Consider the following 24,857-nt stretch of genomic DNA (forward strand, 5'->3'; position numbering starts at 1 on the left):
TAATTAAATGGTCTCCTCTCTGTTCTTATTACCTTGACTATTACTGGCAAATAATCAACCTCCATCTTTAAATGAGTAAGAAAACCTCAAAGCAGAACAGGTGGTGATGCATTTTTCATGAGACAAAGCAAATATGACACACTCACAGATGCTTTAAAAATGCTCTCCAGGAGATTTTTACATAGTGAGGGCACTGCACAGCTTTCTTGGCTTTTTATAATTGATAAAGTAGATTAAACACTCCGACATCCAGCATGACTAAAACATTTGCAAACCCTAGCAACAATATTCTTGCCTGGTGAGCTAAAAAGTGGGACACACTAATTCAGGTTTAAATAATCAATATTATGTACCCAAAAGAGAAGTGTTGGAGGTGAACAACACCTTCTTCCAAAAATGAAGACTTAATGTCTTAAGGTTAATCATCCTCAAATGTAATTTTTTATAGCAGTACTTACACAGGTATGGACACAAAATTAAAATTCCAGTAGTTTCCATAAGATTATGGAATCTTCTACAGCCCACCCCGCACCCTCCGCTCCTCTGCCGCTAATCGCCTCACCAAACCTCGTTCTCGCCTGTCCCGCCATCGACTCCCGGCCCACGTCATCCCCCGGGCCTGGAACGCCCTCCTTCTGCCCAACCACCAAGCTAGCTCTCTTCCTCCCTTCAAGGCCCTACCGAGAGCTCACCTACTCCAGGAGGCCTTCCCAGACTGAGCCCCTTCCTTCCTCTCCCCCTCGTCCCCCTCTCCACCCCCCCATCTTACCTCCTTCCCTTCCCCACAGCACCTGTATATATGTATATATGTTTGTACATATTTGTTACTCTATTTTACTTGTACGTATCTATTCTATTTACTTTATTTTGTTAGTATGTTTGGTTTTGTTCTCTGTCTCCCCCTTTTAGACTGTGAGCCCACTGTTGGGTAGGGACTGTCTCTATATGTTGCCAACTTGTACTTCCCAAGCGCTTAGTACAGTGCTCTGCACACAGTAAGCGCTCAATAAATACGATTGATGATGATGATGATTAATAGTTTTTAAAAGACATGATTATTGGCCAGTGTTACAATTTCAAGAGCAATTAAATGCTCTCCTCTCTCTAGTCTTACCACCTTGGCTATTATCAGCAAGTAATAAACCTCCACCTTTATTTGAATGAGAAAACCTCAACGCAAAACAGGTAGTGATGTAATTCTCATGACAGATCCAAAATAAAAGAAAACAACAACAAAACAGAAAACAAAAAAACAAAAAAATCAAATGAGACACTCAAAAATACTCTAAAAATACTCTTCAGGAGATTTTACAAAACAACTGCATTGCACAGCTTTCTTAGAACTGATAAAGTAGGTTAAACACCTCCAAACATTTAACTTGCCTAAAATATTTGCAAACTCTAGCACAACTCTTTCTTCCTGTGCTAAAAGTGGGACACACAAACTCAAACTTAAATACCCAGTATTATGTACCCAAAGCAGGAGGGTTGGAGGTGAAATAGCCTTCTTCCCAGAATGAAGACTTCCTGCCCAGGTTAATCATCATCAAATGTAATCTTCTTCCCTTGAAACGGTGTGATTTTAGACATCTCTTGCTTTCGTTTCCTACTTGCCTCCCACGAAGGATGAAGAGGTTGCTGCTGTTGCTGCCTCTTATTTTCAGGCCTGGAGTTTGTGCCCTTATTAAGCTGTTTCTTGTTCCAACTTTCCTTCTGTTGAAAAGCTGGGATAAAGAAAACCATTTTCAAATAAAATTCTAGATCTTCCAAAAATTAAGGACATCTGTCCTTGTCCATCTCTCCCCTTCCCCAAGTGACAGATGTGTGTTTAACTCTCAAGGCTACCTTATGCGCTTCCTACCCTCAAGAGCCATGACTGGCGGAAGACTCAGTCCTGGGGCAGGGTGGAGAAGGCAGTAATGGCTGCAGAGAGTGTCAAGGGTTATTTTCTGGTTCCTTTGGCACGCAGCTGCCTCACAAACCAGTGAGGCTATCTGACCTAGAATCGGGGCAATACTGAGGGCTGCATACTGTTTGCTGAATTGGTACATAATCACTTATTTGATTATACAACTCATAATGCTGTGGTGTTCACTCAAAAGCACAGGTCTGGGAGTCAGAAGAACCTGGGTTACAATCCCAGCTCCACCACTTGTCTGCTGTGTGACCTTGAGCAAGTCACTTCACTTCTCTGTGCCGCAGTTCCCTCATTTGTAAAATGGGGATTAACATTGCGAGCCCCATGCAGGCCACAAACTGTAACCAATCTAATTAGCTTGTATCTACCTCAGTGCTTAGTACAGTTCCGGGCACATGGAAAGTACTAAAATACCATAAAACAAAACAAAAACAAATCACCCAATTTAATTTTCTGCAATATCCTAATCACACCAAAATTTTAATCCCACAAAGCCAAGTTATACCGAAATTTTTCCCCTGCTATTTCTGTAAACAAAATGCAGCTGTGGAAAAGTACATACCAGGGATCCTGGTTCGGGGAGCCTGCTCTCGGGCATTTCTGAAAGCAAGAAAATAGTGTGATGATTCTTTAAGAAAATATCCTGGAAACACGGGTATGCAGAAATGCAGGCAGAGATTTGCTAGTTTTACAAATCCCTAGCTGTAAAGCGCTATTCAAACCTGCAGAATTCTGCAGATACAGGAGTCAAACAAACTCCTGTATCACAAAAATTTCCATGTGACTGCTTCCCACTCTTCTGGACTGAATAAGCACTCTATTGTGTCCTGAGCATGGTACTGTGGGCTTGGGGAACATTCTGATGCCTGCCTTGGAGGTGCTTACAATCTAAAGGGCTTACAGACAAGCTGTTGTCATTTTCTCCCCTTGAGCCTGACCCCTGCCCCTCTTCCATACCAGTATCCATGTCAACCTAGGGTAATGTTCAATACACTTTAAAAAATCCTCCTCACAAAGAACTCCTAGATAAGAAGTCCCACAAAACTGGGTCCTTTAGTTTTGTTACATGAGGGTCTTTTGTTACATGAGGTTTGGCAATCTTTCACTGTAATAGAGAATTTCCAGTCAGTTTTTTTTTTTTACATTGAATCACCTTGTCCTGACTTCCAGAGGGTTTTGTGGGGGTTTTTTTTGTTGTTTTTTTTTTGGTGGGGGCAAACAACTGGGAAAACCTTTCTAGGACCTCCTGCTAACATGGATCAAAACAACCAACTGGGATAATGTAGATCAAGGTGAGGGGATTTCAGAAGCCTTCCCCAAGGGGACAGAATGGAAGGGAAGGAAGGAGGCACTGGAATTGGCTAGACAAGAGCCTACATATTACTCCCCTAGACTGTAAGCTCTACCAACTCTACTGTACTCTCCCAAGCACTTCATATAGTGCTCTGCACACAGTAAGTGCTTCTCAGTAAATACCTCAGAATGAATGTTCGGTGTGCCATTTATTATTAAAGAAAAGGTCCTTTTACCTCTGGTTGGGAGAGGAGTCCTGCCTATTTATATCCTCCTCTAGACTGTAAGTTCACTGTGGGCAGGGAATGTGTCTGTTACATTGTACTCTCCCAAGTGCTTAGGGCAGTGCTCTGCACACAGTAGGCGCTCAATAAATACGATTGCCTGACTGACCCCGGGATTCTGTAGCCTCACAATCCAAATGTCGAGTGATGCACTACCAAATGCACTACCATGGCTCGGCCTGGTTACACCCAAAACAGGATGGGGCGCCCCTCCCCCAAGGTGAATCAGCACTTGCTCAGGAAGTTTTCACCCTTTGTTGGTTCAAACTCTGACAGGTCGCAAAGCCTAAGCCCGGTGCCCTCTGGCCCTCCAAACTCTGTCAGTACGCTGTTCTTACTTGTTAGCGCCTTTGGAGTCCGACAAAGAATGGCAAAACACCGATTCCAGCTTCTTAGATTTCCCGCTGGATCGGCCGGCTTCAGGTGCTGCCCTCTGCAGCAGGTTTTCCCACTCTTGGGGCTTTCCTCCCTTTGGCAGTGGTTTGGGGAGAGTCTTTTGGCCCTTAGCTAAAGCCTCGTTGCTGCTTTCTTTCTTCTTCATCCGCTTCACTTTACCGATGAAAAAATCATCCTCGCTGCCACTATCTTCCGAAACCGAAGACTGCTTATAAAACCTTTCTTCGGTGCTGTCGTCAAAATGCTCCTTCTCGCCTTCACTTAACTCTTCCAGATCACTGCTGTCGCTCCGTGGCCCTTCAGTTGAAGCGAGCCGGTTTGGGGTAGCATGCGTATTCGTGTTGGTGCCCTGGCCAAAGCTCTTTGTGGTCTCCCGTGGGAATGAAGGAAGCTTTGGAGCAGACTGGCCCAGACTTTTTGGAATGTCTTGGTCCTGTCTTGGCTGTGTGGAAGTTTCTCTGCTCACTTTCCTCTCAGGCATAATGTTTGGTTTCTTGCTCACCAGAGCTTTATCCTTTTCTTCTTGTTTTAGGTTGGTCCTCTCTTTTGGAAGCTGTCTCTCCACTTTTTTCTTGGAACTTAGCAGTTCCTTCACTTTTGAAGGATCACCTTCTGCACACTTCTCTGAAGCCTCGGCTCCAGCCCCACCCTGCCTGGCATCTTTAAAGGCTTTGACTGCAGCTGCAAAGAGAAGAAAATGGCATGTTCCTTACTGATTGCTGTGCTGGGAATCAAACTGATCATCACATCATTCATTCATTCATTCGAATTTATTGAGCACTTACTGTGTGCAGAGCACTGTACTAAGCGCTTGGGAAGTACAAGCTGGCAACATATAGAGATGGTCCTTACCCAACAACGGCTCACAGACTAGAAGGGGGAGACAGACAGCAAAAAAAAACATGTGGACAGGTGTCAAGTCATCAGAATAAATAGAAATAAAGTTAGATGCACATCATTAACAAAATAAATAGAATAGTAAATATGTAGAAGTAAAATAAATAGAGTAATAAATCTGTACAAACATATATACAGGTGCTGTGGGGAGGGAAAGGAGGTAGGGCGGGGGGATGGGGAGGAGAGAAAAATGGGGGCTCAGTCTGGGAAGGCTCCTGGAGGAGGTGAGCTCTCAGCAGGGCTTTGAAGGGAGGAAGAGAGCTAGCTTGGCAGATGTGAGGAGGGAGGACATTCTAGGCCAGGGGGAGGACGTGGGCTGGGGGTCAACGGCGGGACAGGCGAGAACGAGGTACAGTGAGGTTAGTGGCAGAGGAGCGGAGGGTGCGGGGTGGGTTGTAGAAGGAAAAAAGGGAGGTGAGGTAGGAGGGGGCGAGGTGATGGAGAGCCTTGAAGCTGAGAGTGAGGAGTTTTTGCTTGATGTGTAGGTTGACTGGCAGCCACTGGAGATTTTTGAGGAGGGAACTAACATGCCCATAGCATTTCTGCACAAAGATGATCCGGGCAGCAGCGTGAAGTATAGACTGAAGTGGGGAGAGACAGGAGGATGGGAGATCAGAGAGGAGGCTGATGCAGTAATCCAGTCGGGATAGGATGAGAGATTGAACCAGCAAGGTAGCGGTTTGGATGGAGAGGAAAGGGCGGACCTTGGCGATGTTGCGGAGGTGAGACCGGCAGGTTTTGGTGACGGATTGGAGGTGAGGGGTGAATGAGAGAGTGGAGTCGAGGATGACACCAAGGGTGCGGGAAATCGATTTTGGCATGATTAACACATATTGAGCCAGACTCTTCCCTAGCATTCACGAACACAGGGTGTCAGTCTGCAGCAGGATGCTTTTGTGATCTTGTGTGTGTATGTTTTGGGGTGGGGGATGGGGGGAGATGTGTGCATGTGTGTTGCGGTGGCGGGCCGGGAAGGTGCAGAGAGGGGATGATAATGCAGGGACTGTTCTGTTCCTACTACTATGTTCTCATTTGACACTGTCCCAATGGGGCTCAAAGAGCTGCACTGGGAGAGAGAAGGGTGGCTGGCACCTCCGTTTGAACCAGGTATGTGTTTGCTCCAGTTCGATCACAGAAAACAGTATGGAGATGGTTGCTTTCTCTTCTAAGCCTCTTGAAGGTCAGGTGGTGGGACCTCACGGGCAGCAGCGCGGCTTAGTGGATAGGGTGCGGACCTGGAAGTCAGAGGGTCCTGGGTTCTAATTCCGGCTCTGCCCACATAGTTGCTGTGTGACCTTGGGCAAGTCACTTCACTTCTCTGGGCCTCAGTTATCTCATCTGTAAATGGGGATTAAGAGTGTGAAGCAGCGTGGGTCAGTGGAAAGAGCACGGGCTTGGGAATCAGAGGTCATGGGTTCTAATCCCAGCTCCGCCGCTTGTCAGCTGTGTGACTTTGGACAAGTCACTTAACTTCTCTGGGCCTCAGTTACCTCATCTGTAAAATGGGGCTTAAGACTGTGAGCCCCATGTGGGACAACATGATTACCTTGTATCCCCCACAGCATTTAGAACAGTGCGTGGCACATAGTAAGCGCTTAACAAATACCATAAATATTAAGTGCCTAGGACAGTACACCTGGCTCAGTTATCACAATATTATCTTGTTTCGTATAGAACCTCTTGCCTTAGAACACAGCACACTCAAAACAATTCTCATTTTACTCTCAATGAGTGACATTTGGAAGGTGTAAGTAAAATAGACTGTCTCACCCTTTACCTGTTAATATTGTCCTCACTGGTATGAAAATATGAATCTGAAGAATCAAAAGAATGTATAGAAAAATAAAATTGATTTTCTATAAAGGTCAGCTACACCTGAATTTTGCAGGCTATGTTACAGGAAAACCCCACAGACCATGACACTAGATGATGTGAATTTGCTAGGAGTCATGGGGTTCACTTTGCTAAACTGAACCTGAACAAAGCGGGAAGTTAGTTTAGAGAAAGACCCAGAAGACAGAAATAAATTAGCGGCCTCTCTTTAAGCGAGAATTTTACAGCAATGGTCAAGCTGGCTCTGACTGCAAAGACTAAAGCTATGGGTGAACAGTGGAAAAAAATCACTGCTAGAGGAATGTTAATGAGCAATCTGAATGCTAATTGGCTTGGTGTTATGCTGGAGCCCTAGCATATCAATAATATTATCTCATTATATTATTATGGCATTTGTTAAGCATTTACTATGGGTCAAGCACTGTTCTAAGCGCTGGGGTAATAATAATAATAATAATGATGGCATTTGTTAAGCACTTACTATGTGCCCAGCACTGTTCTAAGTGCTGGGGGGATATAAGGTGATTAGGTTGTGCCACGTGGGGCTCACAGTCTTAATCCCCATTTTACAGATGGGGGAACTGAGGCTCAGAGAAGTTAATTGACTTGCCCAAGGTCACACAGCAGACATGTGGCAGAGCCAGGATTAGAACCCAGGACCTCTGACTCCCAAGCCCGGGCTCTTTCCACTGAGCCCCGCTGCTTCTCTGTAGATACAAGTTGATCAGGTTGGACGTTGTCCCTGTCCCACATGGGGCTCACTGTCTAAGTAAGAGGGAGAACAGGTATTTAATCCCCATTTTACAGTTGAGGAAACTGAGTCACAAAAAAGTGAAGTGACTTCCCCAAGGTCACACAGCAAGCAACTGACAGAGCTAGGATTAGAATCCAGGCCCCTTTGACTCACAGGCCAGTGCTCTTTCCACTAGGCAGAGCACTGTATTAAGCACTTGGTACAGGGAACACATGTTCCCTGCACACAAGCAGCTTAGAGTCTAGAGTTGGGAGTGGTGTCAATGGGAAGCGGGAAATAGGATGAGGAAAATGAAGGGAGAGATCACGGACGGCTGCTCCCTCGTCCTTTTCTATTCTGCACAAAATCTGAGCCCTGTATCTCAATACTTATCAAAAACTGTAAGGAAAAATTATGAAGAAGCAGACCTCAGGAGTCTAACTTGATTTCTCATTGACCCGATGCTCTTGAAGAAGCAATATCAACAGACTTAGTGTTGTTAAATATAAACAATGAGTGTTCTGTGAGTATCCACTGCATGAACTAACAGGCAGAATCAATCAATCAATCAATCGTATTTATTGAGCGCTTACTATGTGCAGAGCACTGTACTAAGCGCTTGGGAACTACAAATTGGCATCACATAGAGACAGTCCCTACCCAACAGTGGGCTCACAGTCTAAAAGGGGGAGACAGAGAACAGAACCAAACATACCAACAAAATAAAATAAGTAGGATAGAAATGTACAAGTAAAATAAATAAATAAATAAATAAATAGAGTAATAAATATGTATGTACAACCATATATACATATATACAGGTGCTGTGGGGAAGGGAAGGAGGTAAGACGGGGGGATGGAGAGGGGGACGAGGGGAGAGGAAAGAAGGGGCTCAGTCTGGGAAGGCCTCCTGGAGGAGGTGAGCTCTCAGCAGGGTCTTGAAGGGAGGAAGAGAGCTAGCTTGGCGGAGGGGCAGAGGGAGGGCATTCCAGGCCCGGGGGATGACGTGGGCCGGGGGTCGATGGCGGGACAGGCGAGAGCGAGGTACAGTGAGGAGATTAGTGGTGGAGGAGCGGAGGGTGCGGGCTGGGCAGTAGAAGGAGAGAAGGGAGGTGAGGTAGGAGGGGGCGAGGTGATGGAGAGCCTTGAAGCCCAGGGTGAGGAGTTTCTGCTTGATGCGCAGATTGATCGGTAGCCATTGGAGGTTTTTGAGGAGGGGAGTAATATGTCCAGAGCGTTTCTGGACAAAGATAATCCGGGCAGCAGCATGAAGTATGGATTGAAGTGGAGAGAGACACGAGGATGGGAGATCAGAGAGAAGGCTAGTGCAGTAGTCCAGACGGGATAGGATGAGAGCTTGAATGAGCAGGGTAGCAGTTTGGATGGAGAGGAAAGGGCGGATCTTGGCAATGTTGCGGAGCTGAGACCGGCAGGTTTTGGTGACGGCTTGGATGTGAGGGGTGAATGAGAGAGCGGAGTCGAGGATGACACCGAGGTTGCGGGCTTGTGAGACGGGAAGGATGGTAGTGCCGTCAACAGAGATGGGAAAGTTAGGGAGAGGACAAGGTTTGGGAGGGAAGACAAGGAGTTCAGTCTTCGACATGTTGAGCTTTAGGTGGCGGGCGGACATCCAGATGGAGATGTCCTGAAGGCAGGAGGAGATGCGAGCCTGGAGGGAGGGGGAGAGAGCAGGGGCAGAGATGTAGATCTGGGTGTCATCAGCGTAGAGATGATAGTTGAAGCCGTGGGAGCTAATGAGGTCACCAAGGGAGTGAGTGTAGATTGAGAACAGAAGGGGACCAAGCACTGAACCTTGGGGAACCCCCACAGTAAGAGGATGGGAGGGGGAGGAGGAGCCTGCAAAAGAGACTGAGAAAGAACGACCGGAGAGATAAGAGGAGAACCAGGAGAGGACGGAGTCAGTGAAGCCAAGGTCAGATAACGTGTTGAGGAGAAGGGGGTGGTCCACAGTGTCAAAGGCAGCTGAGAGGTCGAGGAGGATTAGGACAGAGTATGAGCCGTTGGATTTGGCAAGCAGGAGGTCATTGGTGACCTTTGAGAGCGCAGTTTCCGTGGAATGAAGGGGACGGAAGCCAGACTGGAGGGGGTCGAGGAGAGAGTTGTTGTTGAGGAATTCTAGGCAGCGCGTGTAGACAACTCGTTCAAGGAGTTTGGAAAGGAATGGTAGGAGGGATATGGGACGATAACTAGAAGGTGAGGTGGGGTCAAGAGAGGGTTTTTTTAGGATGGGAGAGACATGGGCATGTTTGAAGGCAGAGGGGAAGGAACCAGTGGAGAGTGAGCGGTTGAAGATGGAAGTTAAGGAGGGGAGAAGGGATGGAGCGAGAGATTTCATAAGATGAGAGGGAATGGGGTCAGAAGCACAGGTGGCCGGAGTAGCACTTGAGAGGAGGGAGGAGAGTTCCTCTGAGGATACTGCTGGGAAGGATGGGAGAGTAGCAGAGAGTGTTGAGAGCCGGGGGGTTGGAGAAAGGGGGGAAGAGACTTTGGGGAGGTCGGACCTGATGGATTTAATTTTGTTAATGAAGTAGGAGGCCAGATCGTTGGGGGTGAGGGAAGGAGGAGGGGGAGGAACCGGGGGCCTGAGAAGGGAGTTGAATGTACGGAAGAGCTGGCGGGGGTGATGGGCATGGGTGTCAATAAGGGAGGAGAAATAGTTTTGTCTGGCAGAAGAGAGGGCTGAGTTAAGGCAGGAAAGGATAAACTTGAAGTGAACGAGGTTGGCATGGTGTTTAGACTTTCGCCAGCAGCGTTCAGCAGCTCGAGCATAAGAGCGAAGGAGGCGGACAGTGGCAGTGATCCAGGGCTGTGGGTTAGTGGTGCGAGAGCGGCGAAGGGAAAGGGGAGCGAGCGAGTCTAGCTGAGTAGAAAGGGTAGAGTTGAGAGCAGTAATCTGATCATCAAGACTGGGTAGAGAGGAGAGGGCGGCGAGGTGGGGTGTGAGGCGCTCCGAAAGATGGGTGGGGTCCAGAGAGCGGAGATCTCTGTGAGGGAGTAAAACTGATTTACAGGGGAAAGGAGTGTGAGTGAGGAGGCAGGTGAGAAGATTATGATCAGAGAGAGGGATCACAGAGTTGGTGAGGGTGGACACAGTGCAGCGGTAGGAGATGATGATAATAACTACCCTATTTTAGGCTGCTGATTTGACCTAGGCTAGCATGGGAAGGCTTGGGGAAAAAAAACCAAAACACTTTAGAATGGTTAGGAGTCCCACATCTCTCTTTTACAGTACACTGTAAAAATGCTGCCAAGTTCCAGTTAAAAATTTTCTACTATGCCGTGATCCTACTTCTAGCTCCTCACTCGTGTCCATCAGTCTTTATTTCCCAGAAAATAAATCGTTCCTATTCTAAAAACAAAAACCATTAATAACCAGGACATATCTTTCCAAAGAAAAGGCTCAGGCTAGCACCTGTGCCACTGCCTGTCACGCTTGATTTCTTGGGTCCAGGATTGTTCCCTCTGGGAGTTTGAGATGGGCTGCACTGCTTCCTGCTTGCAGATGACAAGGCAAGCGTTTTGTTGATGTGTCCGGGTCAGAGAGGAAAAGAGTGAATAACCTTCTTCCCTCTTTCCTATGAACATAGAGGAAGGGACCAGGCATTTCCCGGTTTTAAATCTAACTTGGAAAATCACATTATCTTATAAAATGGCACTAGACTGCACTGGCTTTAAATTTTTAACAGCAGCATTGCAGTACACACTATAATTAGCAATATACATAACACTGAAAATTAGTGTAAATAAATTGCTGTCTAGTCAATGGTACTCAAAACCCATGGATCTGTTAAGTCAAAAGGAACAGAGAAACAATTCACACAATAGTAATCATTAAGTAAAACAATGCTACTCAGAATTGTGTGGTGTACAGCCAAGCAGTTCCAAAGTTTGGAAACACATCTAAACTAGAATCCAACTTCATTCTTATCTAGAATGGGCTGATTAAGTACATCTAAAAATTCAGATGTCATTATCCAATTCATACCTTTTAAGTCATCAGTTTTTTTCTTCAACTGTGGGTGTGTTGCTAGTCTGGCAATTGCCCTTTCAGTAGCAGTCAAATCTGGCTACATGAGGGGTGGGGGAGAAGAAAAAAACAAAACAAAAGCAAAATATCAACTGATTGCTGGCAACGTGAAAGAGGTTTGATGTTCCATGCAAAGTCAAATTGACCCCTGTTCTCATTTAGAAAAAGCTAGAGTGTAAAAAAAAAAAAAAGCTAACGAACTGGTCCATATTTTCCTCATTCCCTATACCAAGTTTGCAAAGTGTTAATCAACCCAAAGGTAGTCTTCATTGGTCTAGGTATTTTCCACTCCTCAATGTAGGGATTTTACAAGGCAATCATATTGGTGATGCAAATGGTTGTTCCATAAAAACTGATGGGTAAGAGCTTGTAAAACCAACTCCAATTTGTTGAAAATCCATCATGGTGATTCCAGAGACAACTCTTGCAAGCCTCCTCAAAGTATCTGATCACGGCTGCCATAGTGAAGCCTCAGGGAGTGAGCAGCTTGAAGGTGGGACAACCAGACCTTCCTTGCCACCACTTCTGGGTTCCAGACCATTCTGGGGGCCAGAGCCAGGCATCAAGAGGTGGGGGTGGCAGCACCAGGAGTCCTGCATGTCAGCCAGCTTTTTGCTGGTTGGGCCAGATGGATACTATTGTGGGATCTGCTGCCTGTGAGACCGCTTGAGGGGCAAGCATTTCCATGGCATAAATTGAAAAAAAAACCCCATAACTCCACGACTTCCAACTTGTGATCCGGCCACTGTGAAATCTGGGAGGAAGGGTGGAGCAAAGGGAGACAGAGTGATGTTGTTCTCACCACTCAGTGTTTTCTGTAGGGTTGCAAACCATGTGTAAATAAACTGCCTGTCATGATAAGGGGCTCGGAGATGAGCAGGCATCACTTACACAAGGCTTTTAGCGGAAACCCCATTCAGTATAAACCTGACTGGGAAGACCGGGAGAAAAGAATTCAGTAAATCTGTGAACTCTGTAGAAAAGGTTATTGGTGGTCAAGTGGAGAGGTTTGGGGAGAAAACAACACACATTTATATTTTATGAGAAAAACGGCTTGGTCAGAAGTTTGCCACTTGAATCTGTATCCAGTGGGGCAAATACCAGGGAAACCTACTTAACTAGTACTTAGCCGCAGTGACTTACGGTGGCGGGTAGGCCGTGCTGGGCTGGGCAGGACGGGCCGTGCTGCCTGAGTCAGCACGGCTCGTGTCCAGAGGCCAGGACTCACAGGCCACATCATGGAGCCTGAGCAGCTGCTGGAGGGACAGACGCCGGTTTCGGAAAATTCTCATTCCGAATACGGCCTCAAAGAAAATGTCGAGCAGATAGTAGAAAATGAGAAGATCAATGCGGAAAAGACATCAAAGCAGAAGGTGGACCTTCAGTCATTGCCAACACGGGCCTATCTGGATCATACAGTTATACGTATCTTATTACAGGGACTTGTGCTTGCAGAGGAGAGGATTCCTGCTTAGCCCATGTACCTCATTAAATGGCCCAGGTGGGTTTTTGGTCAAAAATCTTCACCACTGATAGCATATCCACAATGGGCATTCCAATTTTTCTAAGTATTATACACACACCCTCTCCCTTATAAGATAAACTGAATGTCCAACCTTAACCTGTCTAACCCAGACTAAGTCCCCATTTTCCTCTGCTCCCCCTTCCCCTCCCCATTGCCCCGACCCTCTCTCTTTGCTCTAGCCCCCCCGCCCCACAGCACTTGTAATAATAATAATGCTGGTATTTGTTAAGCACTTACTATGTGCAAAGCACTGTTCTAAGCGTTGGGGAGGTTACAAGGTGATCAGGTTGTCCCATGGGGGGCTCACAGTTTTAATACCCATTTTACAGATGAGATAACTAAGGCACAGAGAAGTTAAGTGACTTGCCCAAAGTCACACAGCTGACAGTTGGTGGAGCCAGGATTTGAAAACACACACACACACACACACACATATATATACACACATATTTACAATTATAATTCTATTTATTTTGATTAATGATGTGTATATACCTATAATTGTATTTATTTATAATGATGCTACTGATGCCTGTTTACTTGTTTTGATGTCTGTCTCCTCCCTTCCGGACTGTGAGCCCATTATGGGCAGGGATTATCTCTGTTGCTGAATTGTACTTCCCAAGCGCTTAATTCAGTGCTCTGCACACAGTAAGCACTCAATAAATACAATTGATGAATGAATGAACTAGTACACCCTAATTAAGGCATTGTATAAACAGTAGGTTCAACTTCAAAAGAGGATCAATCAGTTGCAATTATTGAACGTTTACTATATGCAGAGCACTGTACTAAACACTTGGGAGAGTACACTACAACAGAGTGGGTTGCCCAAGAGGGGTTTACAGTCTAGGGCTATTTACATTAGTCAGTTTAACTTTAATGAATAAAGTCTCTACAATTGTTAGTTTATTATGAAGTGACAACATAACTCACGTATGCAATGTCTTGCTAGATAGATTTTTTTTAGGTGTGCTTCAAGTACAATGTATATTTATATGGTAAAATATGCTAAACAAGTTCACCCTAGTAGATACAAAAATAAGCAGCACTATACTACGAAATAAACAAAGTCTGAGTATTTCTAAGTGTTTGAATCTTTAAAAAAAAAAAAAAAAGAAAAAAAGGAGTATTTTGGCCCAAATCAAGTTAGAAAAGCAAACGGGTCTCTCAGGATCTGCCCTTTCAAACTTCATTTTAAAGACGTTAACATGAAAATGAATTCTCTTTGGACTAAAATTATTGCTTGTATATGAGAATCACAACTGTTTGGAGAAATGGGTTAGAATACTGCCTAATTTAGTTTGGGTTTCTTGGATATAAATCTGCACATCTTTATCAAAAGCCATTGGTGCCATGTCACAATAGCCAGTGAAATACATGCCTCTTATGGACAGGTGCTATGGGGAAATGGCGAAGAGAGGGAAAATATGAATCTGAGCTTTTACTTGTTTGAAGCTGATACCAGTAGTGTTCATTCAATCGTTCAATCAAGTGTTAGTACCCCTTAAAGCCAATACTAACATGAAACATGGCACACCCACACCTGGAATACTGGGTGCAACTCTGGTCACTTCCTATTAAGAAGGACAGAACAGAGATGTAGATGATACAGAGAGGTAGTTAATGGTGATAGTAGTAATAGTATTCATTAATTCAAAGCATTCACTGCGTGGACTGTACTGTACTAACTGCCTCTGGCCCCCAAATAGCTCACAATCTAAGAACAATGGGGAGAAGGGGATTGGTAACAGACACAATCTGCTACCACAATAAAGCAAAGATAGCATCCAAAACACAACGCCTCATTTTCCCACCCAAATCCTGTCCTCCCCATCTTTTCCACCACCGTGGACAATGCCACTGTGCTCCCTGTCTCACAAAGCCCGAAACCATGGCAGTAAGCAAGTCATCTCTCTCATTCAACCCATACATTCAATCTGTCACCAAATCCTGTTGGTTCTGCCTTCACAAAATTGCTAAAAATCCACTCTTGCCTTTCCACGCAAACTGATCCAGGCACTCATCATATCCTACCATGATTACTGCATCAGCCCCCTCACCGATCCCCTACCTCCTGTGCCTCCCCAATCCAGCCTTCTCTCCCCAGCAGTCGTCCTGTTCACATCTCCCCACTCATCAAAAACCTTCAGGGGTTGCCCATCCACCTCCACATCAAACAGCAACACCTTACCACTGGCTATAAAGCACTCAATCAACTCACCCTCTCCTGCCTTACCTCGCTGATTTTCTACTACAACCCAACCCACACACTTAGCTCTTCCAATGCCAACCTTCTCACTGCATCTCATCTATATCTCTGCCAACCCCTTGCCCATGCCCTCCCTCTGGCCTGGAACACCCATACTTCATGCTGCTGCCCGGATTATCTTTGTCCAGAAACGCTCTGGGCATATTACTCCCCTCCTCAAAAATCTCCAGTGGCTACCAATCAATCTGCGCATCAGGCAGAAACTCCTCACCCTCAGCTTCAAGGCTCTCCATCACCTCGCCCCCTCCTACCTCACCTCCCTTCTCTCCTTCTACAGCCCAGCCCGCACCCTCCGCTCCTCCGCCACTAATCTCCTCACTGTACCTCGTTCTCGCCTGTCCCGCCATCGACCCCCAGCCCACGTCATCCCCCGGGCCTGGAATGCCCTCCCTCTGCCCATCCGCCAAGCTAGCTCTCTTCCTCCCTTCAAGGCCCTGCTGAGAGCTCACCTCCTCCAGGAGGCCTTCCCAGACTGAGCCCCTTCCTTCCTCTCCCCCTCGTCCCCCTCTCCATCCCCCACCATTTTACCTCCTTCCTTTCCCCACAGCACGTGTATATATGTATATATGTTTGTACATATTTATTACTCTATTTATTTTACTTGTACATATCTATCCTATTTATTTTATTTTGTTAGTATGTTTGGTTTTGTTCTCTGTCCCCCCCTTTTAGACTGTGAGCACACTGTTGGGTACGGACTGTCTCTATATGTTGCCAATTTGTACTTCCCAAGCGCTTAGTACAGTGCTCTGCACATAGTAAGCACTCAATAAATACGATTGATGATGATGATGATGATGAACACCCTCCCCCTTCATATATAACAGACCACCACTGTCCCCCACCTTCAAAGCCTTATTAAAATCACCTTTCCTCCAAGAGGCCTGGCCTGCCTAAGCCCTTATTTCCCCCACTCCCTTTCATTTCTTTGTTGCCAATGCACTTGGATCCGTACCCTTTAAGCACTTGATATTCACCCCATTCAAGGCCCACAGCACATAGGTATATATCCACAATTTAATGTCTGTCTCCTCCTCTAGACTGATAGGTCCTGGTGGGCAAGGAACATGTCTACCAACTCTTGTATTGTACTCTCCCAGGTACTTAGTACAGTGCTCTGCACATAGTAAGTGCTCAAATACCACTGATTGGTTGAGAAGCAGGGGTTTGGGGGACACTTCCTTATAAGGATAGAAAGAGGTAAAACTCTTTAATCTGGAAAGAGACAGGGTTGAGAGGGGATTTGACTGAGGCTTACAAAGTCATGAAGAATGTGGGCAGGGTGAAAATAGAAAGCTTATTTATTAAAGCCCTCACACTAGAGGGAAGGGACACACTCTGAAACTTGAAGGTGGTAGGCTCAAAATGAACAAAAGGAAACACTTCTTTACTCTCCAGGTGTGCAGTCATACAGAATTTATCACAGTACATTGTGTGGGCAGAAAATATCAAAAAATATCAAGAGGGCTGTGCATGATAGATTCTTGAGGGAAAGTCAGGAATATAGCAGGAAAAGTGAAGGGTGTTAGATGGGGCATTCTAGCCATGAGGATGCCAAAGCAGGGCAAACAATACCCAGTTCCTCTAAGCAGTCTGCAGCTATTGACGGAAAAAACCCTGACAGGATACACTATGTTTTCAATCTTTTGGGAGATCTGCTAGATGATAAGCTCGTTATGGACAGGGAACATGTCTACCAACTCTGTTGTACTCTCCCAAGCTCTCTTCACACAGTAAATGCTCAATACCAGTGACTGAATGGTTTAATTTACTCACAGGGGATGGGCATGGTAGAGATTACTGCCATCAGAGATCCTCAGAAAGACTCATTTAAGAAATACCTCTTTCCCCATAACATTTTTTTAACATTTTAAAGTTCCAAACTGAACTCTTGACAGGATCTACCTCAACATACTCTCCTCCTCCCTCCCATCAAACAAAACCCATCCACTTCCCATTCAATCCATGGATGTGATTAAATGCTGTTAAGTCTAGTGCTGGAATTGAAAAGTCTCCTTATGAAGAAAGACGGGAGGACTCTTCAGTCTGTAATGACATGGCTGAGATGGAACCTGGTAAAATGTATACGCGTCAAAGAAAGTACATTAGTGTGCATATATGTCCACCTCAAAACAACTTTGCAAAAACCCACTCGCCCATATACCCAAAGTCCTCAAGCCTTGGAAGTGGTTGATTGCATTTTTGTGAGTTTCACTGCCATCTCTGAATCAATTAATCAGTCAATCAATCGTATTTACTGAGCGCTTACTGTGTACAAAGCACTGTAACTAAGTGCTTGGGAGAGTACAACAGAGTTGGTAGACAAGACCCCTGTTCACAATGAGCTTACAATCTTGAGGGGGAGACAGCAATATAAATTACGGACATGTACATAAGCGCAGTGGGGCTGAGGGAGTGGTGAAAAAAAAAGGTGCAAATCCAAGTGCAAAGGTGACACAGAAGGGAGGCCTTTCAGTCCTTTCTGTAAGTCCTTGGTAGGGCCTTCAGAAATCTGGCAAATATAGTTAAAAGCCACATTTGGTGTCAGTGACTCCCTCAGTTTCCTCATCTTGAGCAACATATTTTCAGTGCTGACAACCTACAAATCTACACATCGGGTTCTTATTGTGCTTATGGACAAAGTCATAGTCCCTTAAAAAAACAGGCTAATTTCAAGTTACCACTTCAGACCTCAGGATAGAAGAGATAAGGTTTGAACATCAATCCATCAACCAATTGTATTTATTGAGGGCTTACTGTGTGCAGAACACTGAACTAAGCACTTGGGAGATTAGAATATAACCCAGTTGGTACACACATTCCTTGCCTGCAACGAGCTTAGTCTAGAGGAGACAGAAAATAACAAATGCAACTATGAAAAGCAGCTTGGTGTAGTGGATTGAGCGCAAGCCTGGAAGTCAGAAGGTCATGGGTTCTAATTCCACCTCCGGCACTTGTCTGCTGTATGACCTTGGGCAAGTCACTTCACTTCTCTGGGCTTCAGTTACCTCATCTGTAAAATGGGGATTGAGACTGTGAGCCCCATGTGGGACAGGGACTGTGTCCAACCCCATTTGTTTGTGTCCACTCTAGTGCTTAATATAGTGTCTGGCACATAGTAAGCAGTTAATACCATTATTATTTCTATAAATTAATTACAGATATGTACGTAAATGCTGTGGGGCTGAGGGAGAGGTCAAAGGGTGCAAATAGGCCCAGAAAGTCTGCTGCTCCAACACAAGCCCCCAGTGAAGGAACAGAAGAGGGCAACTGTCCACTTGGCTCCCATAAACCATGGAGTCGGCTGCTATCTCCTCTATGGGGCGTGGTAGAACATCTCCCTGTCCTCCACTTCCTTCCTCTCTAGGGCGCATCCTAGCCTAACCCCCACCACAGCCACCCACTTCACACTTTTGTCCACATCTGTCATTTATTGATTTATTTCTATCGATGTCTATCTCTCCCTCTAAACGGTCAGCTCACTGTGGGCAGAGAATGTGAGTACAGTACAGTACTGTTATATGGTACTCTTCCAAGCACTTAGTACAGTGCTCTGCACACAGAGAAGCAGCATACCTAGTGGCATGAGCACGGGCTTGGGAGTCAGAGGTCATGGGTACTAATCCCGGCTCCACCACTTTTCTGCTGTGTGACCTTGGGCAAACCACTTCACTTCTCTGTGCCTCAGTTCCCTCATCTGTAAAATGGGGATAAAGACTGAGCCCCACGTGGGGCAACCTGATTACCTTGTATCTACCCCAGCGCTTAGTACAGTGGTTGGCACATAGTAAGCACTTAAATACCATTATTATTATTATTATTCTTATAGTAAGTGCTCAATAAATACGATTGACAGACTAACTTAAATTTGCTAAACTCCTTGATGGCAGGGATCATGTCTACCAACACTATTGTATTGTACTCTCCCAAATGCTTAATACAGTGCTCTATAGACACTCAAAACCCACCAGTGACTGATTAATTTCTCTGACTCCCTGATTCTCTTTGGGCTGCATTGGTGGGTCTGGTATTTATTCTTTCGATCGTATTTATTGAGCACTTACTGTGTGCACAGCACTGTACTAAGCCCTTGGAAAGTAGAATTTGGCAACGGATAGTGGCAATCCCTACCCAACATTGGACTCACACCGGTACCTGACAGTTGTTTAAAATCAAGTTTAGCTTTTGAGTGGCAGTGCATCTTTCACAGAGAAGTCCAGTATATGGAATATGCTTTTATGAATAACTTCTGCAGAATGTTTTGAAGAAACCATTATATAAATTTGGGTTGCCGTTTAGGTATTATTTTTTATTTAATGGCAATTAAGCACTAGTGCCATTGAGGGCAGGCTAGATCAACTCCCTTAAATTTACCAAAAGGAAGTTTGTTCTAAAGAAAAAGTCCTCCATGGAAAAAATTATTTGGATTAGTAATATAATCTGCAAAGTAACGCTGGAGGTCATCAAACCACAGCATTCCTTCCGCTTCCCGTTTGGGGTGGACTCGGGAGTTGGAAACGTGGCCTGGGAACTTCTCGATTCTTGCCTTGCGTCTCCTTTCGCCGAAGCCCCGGGTCGCAGCCGCCTCACTCCGACCGAAGGACGGGTATTTTTCGTGTTGGGAGTCTGTCTGTGTTTGCCGACCTTCTGTCAGGGTGTGTTTCTTTATGTAGGGGGCCTCTGGTAGGCTGGCTCCCTTCCCAACCTGGCTGGCAACAGCGCCTGAAGCCTCAGCTCCGCTCTCCGTGAGCCAACTCAGCACGCTGTCATAGACAGCCGGCCAACCAGCATTACATTTCTGAAGATCAAAAGGTGTTTTTTTTGGAGATGTTTCTAGACCTGGTAGATGTATTTTAAAACTTAATTAATATACTCCCTCCCACTCCCCTTTAGAACCACTTCCTGTAGGTTTAAAAAGTTCCTACCATTAAACGCCAACAAAGAGCTTCTGTAAGACATCTGGTGATTCTTATTGAAATATAGTATTTGTGGAAAGGGTTTAGAGGGCTTCTGGAAGGTTTTTTTTTTTTGACGTTGTTGAAGCCCCTTTAAACTGAATTGCTATGTGAATATTTACCATAAGCAGATGCATTTCATATATTTAAAATCTTCCTGCTCCCGCCCTCACACCATTTGGGCATATCAGAAAGGATGGGAAAAACAAGGGGAAATTGCTTTCCATCATTTTACATAATGGATAATGACAATAATAATAACCATCATCACCTCAAAATACACTAATTTTATTCAGAGACAGAAACAAATTTGATGATTTATGCAGATGTCCCCATGACAAGTGATACAAAACCATGCTATTTCTTGGCCCTTTCTCTTTGAACCAACCACGCCCACGTATGTACTTACATACATAAGTGTGTTAGTGTACACACATATTTATGAGCCATGAATGAGAATAGGGGAGAGGGCCAGAATGGATGGCAGTCATCTAGTGAAAAGCACATGGGCCTGGGAGTCAGGGGGCCTGGGTTCCAATTCCAGCTCTGCCACTGGCCTGCTATGCAACCTCAGGCAAGACATAACCTCTCTGTGCTCAGTTTCCTCATCTGGGAAATAGGGATCAGACATCTGCTCTCATCTTTTAGACTGTGAAGTTTACATGGGACAGAGAATGTCTGATCTGATTATTTTACCTTTTGCCAACTGCTGGGTACATACTAAGTCCTTAATAAACACTATTCCTAGTATAACAAGTAGAAAAACTCTCTTTCCCTTCTGCGTCATCCATGCACTTGGATCTGTGACCACTTGGGCATTTGATATTCACCCCACCCTCAACCCCACAGCATTTACGTACATACCTTTAAATCACATATTATAAATTACTTATTTATATTAATTCCTGTCTCTCCCTCTAGACTAAGCTTATTGTGGGCAGGAAACCTATCTACTAACTCTGTTGTATTGTACTCTCCCAAGCATTTAGCACACTGCTCTGCACACAGTAAGCACTCAATAAATACTACTCACTGATTGACAAAAACAAGTGAGATAAGAATTGGCAAAGTTCTTTTATGTCTGAACTTGCAACATAATGGAAACCAGCTGACTGGGAAAAGCAGTAATTTAATGGCTCAAGACCTCTGGTTAACCAAGGCGAAATTTGAAAAAATAATCCCTAAACTGACCTATATTGAAACACAAACGGATTCATGCGAAGAGTAGTTGAGGTGAAAATGAGCACTGCGATCAAGCAGTCAATGGTACTTATTGAGTGCTTACTGTGTGCAGAGCATTTTACTAAGCACATGGGAGAATACAACAGAGTTGGAATACACATTCCCTGATGACAAGGATTGAGCTCAGTCTGGAAGGGGGAAAGACATTAATATAAATCTATTACAGATATGTACATAAGTGCTCTGGGGTTGAGGGTGGAGTAAATATCAAGTGCTCAAAGGGAACATATCCAAGGGCATAGGTGATGCAGAAGGATGAGGGAGTGGGATGGCTTAATCGGGGAAGGCCTCTTGAAGGAGATGTGGTACAATTAGATACATTTGTTTCAATATGCTTAGTACCAAAAAGGATTTAAACAATCTTAGCTTGATACAGGTTCCTAGATACTTTTCTCTTACAAGCAACAGATTCTTATGCCATGAAGTAGCACTATATCCACGTGTGCATGACGATTGGTTAAATGACCTACCATAACCATATAAAATTGGGCTAACATTTTGAGAAAAACAAAATGAAACAAAACACTAACAAGGTATGGACCAAGAAACAATCATTGCAATATCTTAGGGCATCAGGCCATATTTCAAAAGCTGCTAGTATGCTTTCCATATGGTATAATCTTAAAACTGGGGACTTAATTTAAACTTCAAAAGTTGATTAAAATAAACATATGGGCTGTCCCCATGCAAGAAACACCCCTTAAATAAAGCTTCCAAACCCTTTTCTGACCGCTTAAATTATGGTACCGACTCCAAACCGCTCAAACTCACATGCTGAATTTTTAGCTCACTGTATCAAAGGAAAAAGGGGATTCAGCACAAAGTGCGGAACCTTCATGACCAATACCAGGGAAATATTTTATTTCTATATTAGCTAAGTTGAGCTCTCCTGAGGGCAGGGAATGTGTCTGTTACATAGTTCTATTGTACTCTCCCAAGTGCCTAGTACACTGTTTTTCACACAGTAAGTGCTCAAAAAATGTAATTGACTGCTTGACTGAGCAGGTACATAATGGATGGCACCTCCTTGGCTCTGCTGCCAAAGGTGCCACCCAGACCCTAGTTTGCCTTACTGCCTGGGGCAAAAAAAAAAAAGGGGCAGTGAGGGCTGTCAGGTGGAGCAGACATAGAACTTCAAACAGGAAATAGGTGACCAGCCAGCGAGTCCAGGCTCTGGGCATCCTTTGTCTCACTTCAGGGGACTCGGGAAACTTGGGGACTTTTCTCCACAATACCTGAATAAAAATGAGTATCCCCATCAGAGGAGGCAGTGTGGCCTAGTGGAAAGAGCATGTGACGGGGTGTCAGGAGATCTGGGTCTAGTCCTGGCTCCACCACATGTCTGTTGTGTGACCTTTAACAAGTCACTTAACTGCTATGGAGAAGCAATGTGGCTCATTGGAAAGAGCATGGGCTTGGGATCAGAGGTCATGGGTTCCAATCCCGGCTCCGTCAATTGTCAGCTGTGTGACTTTGGGCAAGCCACTTCACTTCTCTGTGCCTCAGTTACCTTATCTGTAAAATGGGGATGAAGACTGTGAGCCCCCTGTGGGACGTGGGACAACCTGATGACCTTGTATTCCCCCCAGCATTTAGAACAGTGCTTGGCACATAATAAGCACTTAACAAATACCAACATTGTTACTGTTGTTGTTGCTCTGGGCTGCACTTTCCTCATCTGTAAAATGGGAATTCAATGCTTGCTCTCCCTACTACTTTGACTGGGAGTCCCATGTGGAACAGGGACTGTGTGTGACCTAATTCTCTTGGCACAGAGCAAGCACTTAATAAAGACCATTATTTAATAATTATGGTACTTGTTAAGTGCTTACTATGTGCTACACACTGTTCTAAGCACTGGGGTAGATACAAGATTATCAGTTTGGGCAGAGTCCCTGTCCCACATTGGGCTCACTGTCTTGATCCCCATTTTTTTTTTAAGCAGATGAGGTAATTGAGGTACAGATAAGTAAAGTGACTTGGCCAAGGTCACCCAACAGACAAGTGGTGGAGTCAGGATTCGAATCCATGACATTCTGACTCCCAGGCCTGTGCTCTATCCACTACACCATGCTGCTTCTATTATGATCACTATATTCTACCTCTGTGACTGTATCCTGGGGGAATGGATAACACCACATTGGCTTTGAGCATTTGAATGGATGCTGATGAAAACTGTGGGTTAATGACCATGTTCATGGATGAGAAGTATTTTTGAAAAGACTACAAATACTACTACCATAATAATAGGAAAGATGATAGAAGAGGGAGAAAGAAGAAATGCCACTATCACCAAAGCATAATCTCATGCAATGGGCAGGGCTGTGAAATGCTGGGAAACAGAAGGAAATATGTTCCAGTGATGAGTTTAACTTGACCTACGGCAGACGGATGGTGGGGGGGGGGGGGGGTAGGGGTGTAAAGGTGAGGTCCTCAGGTGGAACGATCAAACAGTCCATGGGGCAAGGAAGTTAAGGGACCGATGGCTGTTGCCACCATAAACCATGAGCCTTCACACATATGCAGTGTGGGAAACTCAGGCCTCTAGACCTCAGGGATGCTCAATTATATGCTGTAGGGTGACTGACAAATGAATCAACCAATAGCATTTATTAGGCACCTGCAGTGCACTATGTGCTTGGGCAAGTACCAAAAATGTTAGATGCCATGAACCTGCCCTTAATATTACGGATTACTAACTCTGGTATGTGTTAAGCGCTTATGTGTCAACTGGGCAGGCACTATTCTAAGTACTTAATGAGCTTAGTCTAGAGGTTGTGCTGCGGGGCGGGGGGGGGGGGGGGCGGGGAATTGGTGTGAGGTGTCATATTTTGGTCTTTTTAGGCAAACACAAACAGGGATAGCAACACTGTAGCAGCACCTTTACTTACTGAGATCGACAATATCTATGTGGCTATATATATCTACATATGATTGAGAGGAGGGAGGGGGTGTATGAACAATGCAGTCTTGTGGGAGAAGCACGGATCTGGGAGTCGCAGGAGTTGGGTTCTAAATCCCGGCTCTGCCACTCGTCTCCTCTGACATCTTGGGCAAATAACTTCTCTATGCCTCAGTTTCCTCAACTGTAAAATGAGGATTAAATCATCCTCACCTTCTACTTACACTGTGAGCTCCATGTGGGACAGGAACTGTGTCCAATCTAACCCCAGTGCTTACTACAGTGCTTGACATGTAAGCACTTAATAAATATCATAACTGTAATTACGTTTTTATAAGCGCCATGTGGCCGGGGACTGTGGCCGACCTGATTTACTTGTAAGCACCCCAATCTTTAGAACGGTGCTGGACACATAGTAAAGCGCTTGACAAATACGATGATAATACAATCATGGATACATCACACTCTAGTCTATGGAAAAATTGCAGCTGTTCCAATAGTATCTTCTATATTCACACAGTCCTGATGTCAGTGGTCCGTGCTAGGAATTTCTCACCAA

At 45.0% G+C, this 24,857-nt stretch overlaps 2 protein-coding genes across 2 annotated transcripts in view; one reads left to right on the top strand and one right to left on the bottom strand.

Annotated features, from left to right (window-relative positions):
- Positions 1-975: 975 nt before the first annotated feature.
- The window catches only part of SRFBP1 (serum response factor binding protein 1), a 105,417-nt gene continuing 81,535 nt past the window's right edge, over positions 976-24,857 (bottom strand). Inside the window, exons 5-8 of the mRNA XM_038769765.1 lie at positions 11,361-11,442; positions 3,834-4,572; positions 2,481-2,518; positions 976-1,724 (exon numbers count right to left, since the gene is read on the bottom strand). Coding sequence (XP_038625693.1) covers positions 1,537-1,724; positions 2,481-2,518; positions 3,834-4,572; positions 11,361-11,442 — 1,047 coding nt within the window. The 3' untranslated portion in view covers positions 976-1,536. The remainder of the gene's footprint in view (positions 1,725-2,480; positions 2,519-3,833; positions 4,573-11,360; positions 11,443-24,857) is intronic.
- LOC119948171 (protein dpy-30 homolog) lies at positions 12,641-12,877 on the top strand. The gene has a single exon (XM_038770105.1). The coding sequence runs from the start codon at positions 12,641-12,643 to the stop codon at positions 12,875-12,877; it is 237 nt and encodes a 78-aa protein (XP_038626033.1).

The sequence above is a fragment of the Tachyglossus aculeatus genome, chromosome X4 (genome assembly GCF_015852505.1).
Source record: "Tachyglossus aculeatus isolate mTacAcu1 chromosome X4, mTacAcu1.pri, whole genome shotgun sequence".
NCBI classification, from domain to species: domain Eukaryota; kingdom Metazoa; phylum Chordata; class Mammalia; order Monotremata; family Tachyglossidae; genus Tachyglossus; species Tachyglossus aculeatus.

Bases quoted from the DNA above. Each gene is read 5' to 3' on its own strand.
- LOC119948171 (XM_038770105.1), top strand. From the start codon at position 12,641: ATGGAGCCTGAGCAGCTGCTGGAGGGACAGACGCCGGTTTCGGAAAAT.